Source organism: Budorcas taxicolor, chromosome 22 (genome assembly GCF_023091745.1).
Source record: "Budorcas taxicolor isolate Tak-1 chromosome 22, Takin1.1, whole genome shotgun sequence".
NCBI classification, from domain to species: Eukaryota; Metazoa; Chordata; class Mammalia; order Artiodactyla; family Bovidae; genus Budorcas; species Budorcas taxicolor.
In genome coordinates, this window is record NC_068931.1 from 8,987,408 (window position 1) to 8,995,409 (window position 8,002).

Sequence of the window (8,002 nt, forward strand, 5' to 3'; positions counted from 1 at the left end):
TAAGAGAAAATATGAAACTTTTGTGCTTTCATGAAGCTTAACTATGTTGTGAGACTGGTTTCAGCTTTATACAAACTGCATTTGAAAGTTGGCTCACAGAGTAACAAGTATTTCTTCTTTGGGAACACTCTTAACCACATAGTAGGAGTTTTATGTTTGTAAAGGTAGCAGTTGTTCAAGTGAGGCTCACCTGTGTGAGTGAGAGCCCTTCTGTGTCAGTTGGTGAGATTCGGGGAGGGAACAGACTTCAGGGGGTGCTGAATACGGGAACTGGGTGGGTTTCCGTCAGGAACTGTGCCCCATCTGCCCTCCAGCCCTCTTTCCCTTTGGGTTTCATCACCAGGGAGGCTCTCCCTGTAGGACAGGAGAGATACCCAGTAGGACAGGAAAGATACCCTGTAGCAGCTCTGACCACGCTCAGCTAAACTCAGAAACGGGGCGGGCCTGCACCAGAGGGCCTGCTAGGGAGGACACGTTTTCAGAGGAGAGTCAGGCCATGTTCATACAGGAGGACGGAAGCAAGGAGGGACGGAAAGACAAGGAAGGTTTACTCCACGACTCTCAGGTGCTCCGTGTAATCTTTTGTGGTCAACTCTTGACCTACTATCGTAAGAATGATTGCCTAACATAAGAATGAAATGATAGCACTGAAATAACAGTTTGCTTCTTCCTGTTAACTTTAAGGCCCAAGGAGGTGACAGCATTTTGCAGAGATTGAAACGAATAGTATTTGATGCCAAATCTACTGTTGTGGTAAGTTGTGACAGTGTGTTTAGTGTCATTGATAATTGAGAATATAGGGATATAAGTTTTGTCTAAGATATTAATAAAATATGGAGTTTCAAAGGATTTGATAAAAATACATCTTACAAGATGAGATCTAGTACATATTTATGTTAAGAAAAGATACTGATCAAATGGAAATTAAGTTTCTCCAGTTGTTTTTTTCCTGTATGATTGGTGAGGCAACTGGAATTCAGTATCGCTTAACTTAAAGAGCATGACTTGGTGTTTTTCAGAGTTTCTGTCCTCTTCCTACTCTTCTTAGTCCTTGGATCTGAAACCCTCTTGCTGAGAAGTCTAGGAAATCTCTCATTATCCCAGCTTCAGCTGTCAGCTTGGCTGCAGAGTAGCCCTAAATTTGTTGAAGCCTTAAATGTAGTTCTCACTGTCTGTTTTGAGCTACTCCATGTGTGTTTTCATTCATTGTGGCCTAAAGCAACTAAAACAGAACTGATGTTCCACTGGTGGACGTAGCCGCTAATAATCCTGACCTACTCCCGCGCCATCCGTTCGTCGTGACCTTTCCATGGCTTGGGCCCTGGTCACACGCTGTGACTGGCTTCCACGTGGTTTGCTGCTCACTTCCTCCTGCCCTGTCTCCAAGTCCTCTCTGCACCTCTGCATATTAGTGTTACTGCAGTGATCGGCGCTGATCACTCTCCTTCCCTTGGCCAGTGACTCATGTCACTGTTCTCTGTCCGTCTCACATTTTCTCCTTGGTCTGAGCCCACACTGGACCCCGGCCTGCCTTGTTCTTACTCACAGCACCTTGACTCTGTGATGCCGTTTTCCATTATCTCACTCCCAAGTGACCCTGCTCTGTTTTGAATTTGTCTGTTTAGTTCTCGAGTTACAGTCACAATTCATAGACTATAGGATAGCTGAAAAACTCAGTCACGTTGCTTTTGCTTTTCTGGGATCTGAGGGAAATTGCTAAGTTAATTTTAGTAATTTCTAATCAGACAAGTAAAAAATGTTATGTGAAGAGAGTCTTACCTTCCTTATGGTAAATAATCAGCCTTCTCAAGCCAGGATACGGCTGTAAAGCTGTTGGCACATAACAGCCACCTCCAAGAGCTTTGTGATTAATGTGAGGAAACAAATGTCATTTGAAAAGGGAATGGATTGGTGTCTACCTGAGACTATCCGCAGCGTTGTTAATCGGCCATCCTCCAATACAAAATAAAAAGTTTCAATTAAAAAAAGATAATGGAGGATTTGGTGCCCTTTTTTGCTGGCGATAGCTTGACTCCACATACTCACATACACTGATATAAAATGTCTAAAGTGTCTTTCACGGGGTAGTTACTGCAGAAAAACTGACATTGATTCATTGTAACCAAAGGCAGGCTGGCGGGCTGCAGGAGGAGGAACTCTAGCGGCTTTCAGGTTCCTTGCCGGTTTCCTATCAGGTGGTGTCTCAGGGGCCTCCTTGTTTCTCCACAGTCCATATTCAGGAGCTCCCCGCTGATGGGCTGCTTCCTCTTCGGCCTGCCCCTGGGCGTCATCAGCATCATGTGCTACGGCATCTGCACGGCCGACACGGACGGAGGCTACATAGAGGAGCGGTACGAAGTGTCCAAGAGTGAGCCCGACGACGGCCCGGAGTCGGAGGAGAGCCAGGAGCCCCCGCAGCCCCGGGGCGGGGCGTCTCCGCTGCCCGCCCCGCAGGAGCCCAAAGACGTGCTAGAGAAGAAGAAGGATTGAGCCTCGACTCGGATAGACTGTTCGATAGGATTTCACATTATTAAAAGAGTCTATTTATTGAATTTAGACATTTAATCATGACCTTTCCAGAAGAGAACGTGTTATTTGTATTTTGCTAACATCAACTGCATGGGTTATAAAATAGTCCTTCCACAAACGGGGAGATGTTTGGAGCAAAGAGATGGAAAGTTTGTCTAAAACACTCCGTCAGAGTTTACCTTGTAGATGTTGTACTACCAGACCAGTTCTATTTGCATGTTTCTCTATCTGAATATTCTGTGACAGAATTAAGATTCTTGGGCAGAATATTTAAATTGGCCAGTCAGGTAGAAGATACATGTGTGATAGAGAAAAATAACACCTCCACCTCCCACCATGCATTCTTCTCTGCTTTGGAAAAGATTTATATGGACAAAATTAAGTCTTTGAAATTTAGGCACTTTAAAGAGAACTGCTAACTTTTTCCAAGGATCAAATTAAGATTATGAGATAAAACAGTTTGGTTTTCTATAGCATAGTGATTTTATTTTGTTATTATTTTTAAAGGAGAGGAACTGTTACTTTTTACCTTTATACTCAGTTGCATTATAAAACTTTCATAGGGGCCTATATTGTGGGCCCATATTGTCTTATGTTTAATCTTCACCGCATAAACAGGATTTACTTGGATCAGTGATTTCAGATGATGGCTGGGACACGGAGTCAATGTCTCAGCCAACACTGCGGGAAGGGCGGGGCTCTCTGTTACTCCTGCCTCCCCTGCTTTAGCAGAACAGCCTACTCTTGTTTATCTGTTTTATATATTGGGATTTCATCTAAAATTTTTCTCTGATAAAAAGCTCCTGCTGCTTTTTAAAAAGTAATATATATCATATTTTTATGTTTATGGTTTAGTAACTTTATGGTAACTTACGACCTAATGTGTGTGGGTGGGTGTGTGTATGTATATACACATACATATACACATATAGAATTTACTGACATCTGTTATGCTATGGGTGTGCCTGTTCATAATGAGAGACATAATCAGCCTATGAAGAAAATTCACATCCAGTGATTAAAGAGATCTGCCATTTGCTTTCTCCATCCTCCCAGGTGTTACCCATTTCAGCCTGTGACCCTTCATCTCTCCATAATGGAATAACATAGGAATTCTATCCTAAGTAATGTGCAAAATTGGTATTTTTTAAAAATAATAGTATGGTATGTTTATCATAGATTAGCTTATTTTTGAGACCTTTATTTTTTAACTAAGTTTAGGATTTTTATTAAGTGATTGTAATTTGAGTGGTTATTCATTGAATTATTAAACATTTTAAAATGTTTCATCACGTTGAAAGTATGTAATTTGTGGTCCTGATACTGAAGATGTTCAGGGCTGCAGTCCCCAGGGCAGCCTGGGGTTATCTCTGATGCCATGCTTATCACCACTAACCTGAAGCTCTTGTGTCGTAAGTCCTAAGGAGTCACTAGTAATTTGCTTTCTTGTACCCTTTTAGTATACAATAATTATTCTTAAATTTGAGACTTCATCATTATCATTTTTATAAAGGAAGCACATAGGCAGTCACAGGAAATTGCAGGAAACACTAGAATGAAATGGTATTCTTAAATGGAAATTGAATATAAATACTGTTAATTTAACAAGGAAATTTCTCTCTAACGAGTAACAAGTGAGTCTTTTGGAAAATAGGTATTAATGTTGGCAGTGGTCAGGCTTGTTTTGTTTTGTGGCTGTGAAAGTCTTAGTTAAACACAGATCCTCGGGCTCAGCCTGGTAGGGAAGTTACAGCTTAGCCACTACCAGCGACACGAGGAGGTTGTGAGAATGGCATGGCTTTTTTCTTCATGTTTATCACTATCAGGTCTGTCATCTGCGTGGTTTTGTCTTTTGTCAAGCACACCTATAAATTAAACAGCAAAACAGGTAAAAGAAAAAGAGCAAAGCTTAGTATGTATCAACACAGTTCAGTGATCTTTGTATTCTGAGATTTTTCTCATCTATTAAAGCCTTAGTTCTTTGTTACTTTTTTCACAACTCTGTACAGTTGCCTCATATTGTGTGTTTTCAGAATGTGATGTTGGGGAAACAAAAAGTATAGGTGGTTTGTAAGTGATTTTTTAAAAAAATTTTGCTTTTTAGTTGTTTCTAAGATAACTGTCACAGTGTCTTTACAAAACAAATTGAAAATTTTTGCTCACTAGTACGGTTTTCCCTTTAGTGTGATAGCAGGGTTTATTAGGAATGCTGTTTTCATTTTAGGAAAATTTCTTCAAAATAAAGGTAGGTTTTTTAATGAATCTTGTAGAACATAGATACACTGAACATCCTAGTTCAGTGACGAATCTTACTGTGATCATGTCAGTAGGGGGAATATCCTTTAGTAAGCGGGACTTCTGCCTTCTCTTTCAGTTGCAATAAAGTTCTCTAACTTCTGAAATCCAGGATCCTAGATGCTTGCTGTTGCTTAATCCGGTGCTCACAGTTTTTAAAGATGTTTCAGGGAGAGAGTGTTTTTATCAGCAGCGCACTTCATTATAGCTGGCAGTCCTTTTTGCTTCATTGTATGCATTAATATTTCTGAAACTGCCGTCTGAAATCTAGGTGGATTAGACCGGGGATTTCCATTTTCTTCTTCACACATGTGCTCCTTGGTGTCTGAAGTAGATAGAAATAACATGAAGAGCCAGATGTCTAGAGGCTGAATCCGGACGGGTCTGTATGAATAGTAAACCAATTAGTTATACTGTTTTTATTTAGCGGATATTTGTTCTTACTGTTTCTTATGTTTTGTTTCAGGGATGTTTTTGATTTTTCAAAAAGTAAATATTTTCATCATCATATGATACGGAGGTAGGGCAGGGAAAAAATCACTCAGCTATTCTTATTACACAGAGGTTGTTCAGACAAACTGATATTAAGACTATCAGTTCATTGGTGGGATTAGGTTTGCCATTTTATTTTTATAAATATATATTTTTTCTGAACGTGTCTGAGTCCAAGAGTGGGCAGAAAATAATTTTCTACTTTGGACTAATCTATAAAGGTTTTTGAAAGTCTGTATTATTCATACTAACGTGGAATTCTTGATCTGCTGCCTTAAGGCACCAACTGTAAACCTTCGTTTTTCTAAATAAATTAATTGAAAACATGTAACCATTTTATTTTTGCTATTTATCTGTTGGTTGTCTGGGATGTAAATTTTTCTCTGTGCAAGCAAAAAGGGCAGTTGAGACTCATCTTCCGTAAAGTAATTTTTTCCCTCTTGTTAATTGTAAGTTTGTAATTATAGAAACATAGTTTTTTAAAATTTAAACAAAGTTGATAGAGATCAGGTTTGAATGAATTCTTTCATATAGAAGATGAAAAACCTGAGATTCATGAGTTTGATATATCTTGTATTTGTAAAACCTGATCATATTAAGTATTAATTGCAGAGTTTAAAGCTAGAATAATTGGATTTGAGTCCTTGATCCAACTGCTAAATTGTAGTCTTAGATCTAGCACCTCACTCTCTCTGTGAATAAAGTAGAAACCTACAGCCTCAAGGTTTCTTCTCTAACGTAGCATCAAATGGGGAGAGTATTATTGAAAAAACAGAACTTTATTTTGATCATGTATTTTTCACACTGGATACACCTTGAGCATGTCTCCTAGTGAGAATGTCTCTGGCGCAGGAATGACCCATTTGTGTTCCGGCTCCCACGTCCAGGTCCGTCACCAGGCTTTACTGCTCCAGCCTTCCTGACTGCAGCCCAGTGTCAAAGGAGCAGCAAAAGGCGTCCTCTTATAATTTAAGGGGGATCGTGGCATTTGTCTGCTCATAAGATTCCAGTGGCTTCTCTCGTTCAGCATTAATAGCCATGTTACTGATTGAAATATACTCCCCCCCCCCCCAAATTCATACAATGGAGTTGCAACCCCTGGTACCTCAGAATGTGACCTTATTTGGAAGTAGGATTGTTATAGACATAATTAGCATAAGTGTGTGTTTGTCACTCTGTCATGTCTGACTCTATGACCCCATGAACTGTAGCTTTCCAGGCTCCTCTGTCCATAGGATTCTCCAGGCAAGAATACTGGCGTGGGTTGCCATGCCCTTCCCCAGGGGATCTTCCTGTCCCAGCATCAAATCCAGGTCTCCCGGATTTCAGGCAGATTCTTTACCGTCTGAAGGGAAGCCCCAGTCAGCATAAAGCCATACTGAAATGGGGTGTGTCCTAATTCCGTGTGACCGGTGTCCTCACAAAAAGGGGAAATCTGAAGCCAGACACGTAAATGGAGAATGCCAAATGAAGATGAAGGCAGAGGTTGAGGTGAGGCTTCTGCAAGTCAAGGAAGGCCAAAGATCACACCCGCAAACCTCCAGAAGCGGGGAGAGAGACATGGGATGGAAGCTGTCTCATGGCCTCAAGAACTAACCCTGGCGACACCCTTATCTTGGACTGCTGACCTCCAGGGACACTGAGAATAAAATTCTGTTGTTTAAGTCAGCCTGGTTGTGGTACTCGGACAGAGCCTTTGGCACTCCCACGGCTCCCACATATTCCCACTTGCGTCTCCCTGTCTCCCAGCTGCTTGTTCATGCCATAACAGCCTTCTGCTCCTTCCTGTCCCCAGATTCCCCTTTGCCTGGAATAATCTGGATGTCCCCAGGGCTCCCTATTTTAGATCACCTACTCTAATGCCAGTATTAATGAGTGTATCGATTACACCTGCTGGCCGCCCACTCTCCCTAACCCCTTTATCTCGCAGCTTTATTTTGTATAAGCTCTTCTTTATCATATATGTTGTTTGCTGACTGCTTCCCCTCTCAAATACACAATAAATGTAAGCTCCGAATGGCCAGACTTTTTTTTCAAGGCTGTACTCCCAGTTGCTAAAACATGCTTGGCAAGAAGTATGCATTCAGCAAGTGCTTGTAGAATGAGTGAATGAGCAACTGAATATAGTGTATTTATATAATGATGTATTTATTGCTAGTGTGTTTTAGAGTTGAAGGTTTCTGATTATTTTTAAAAAAAGCATTCATGGTATTTTAGTTAATTTTAAATGCATATTCACAAAGTATCAATACTTAATGATTAGGCAATAAAAAATAACAATCATAAGCTTTGAAGATATTTTTGTATTTGTAAAATATATATTAATGTGGAAAATTGTTATTTAGATGACGATCTAAAATCTTAAAATCTATATAGTCACAATAAGAATAGATGGTCAAGAACTGCGGGAAATTTTAGGTAATCTTATTCTCCGTCCCTCAACAGTAGGAAAATAATTATCTGTTTTGTGCATGTCCGTCTAAAATTGTTACCTTTGTAATAATTACTGTGGGTTTCCCTGGTGACTCAAGACAGTAAAGAAGCTATGTGCAATGCAGGAGACCTGGGTTGGATCCCTAATCAGGAAGATCCTCTGGAGGAGTGCATGGCAACCCACTCCAGTATTCTTGCCTGAAGAATTCCTTGGACAGAGGTGCCGGGGGGACTACAGTTCATTATCTTGCAA

General features: G+C 40.5%; 1 protein-coding gene across 1 annotated transcript in view; it reads left to right on the forward strand.

Annotated features, from left to right (window-relative positions):
• TMX3 (thioredoxin related transmembrane protein 3) overlaps positions 1-5,628 on the forward strand; it is a 38,043-nt gene extending 32,415 nt beyond the window's left edge. The window contains exons 15-16 of the mRNA XM_052660302.1: positions 685-753; positions 2,230-5,628. Coding sequence (XP_052516262.1) covers positions 685-753; positions 2,230-2,490 — 330 coding nt within the window. The 3' untranslated portion in view covers positions 2,491-5,628. The remainder of the gene's footprint in view (positions 1-684; positions 754-2,229) is intronic.
• Positions 5,629-8,002: the final 2,374 nt, after the last annotated feature.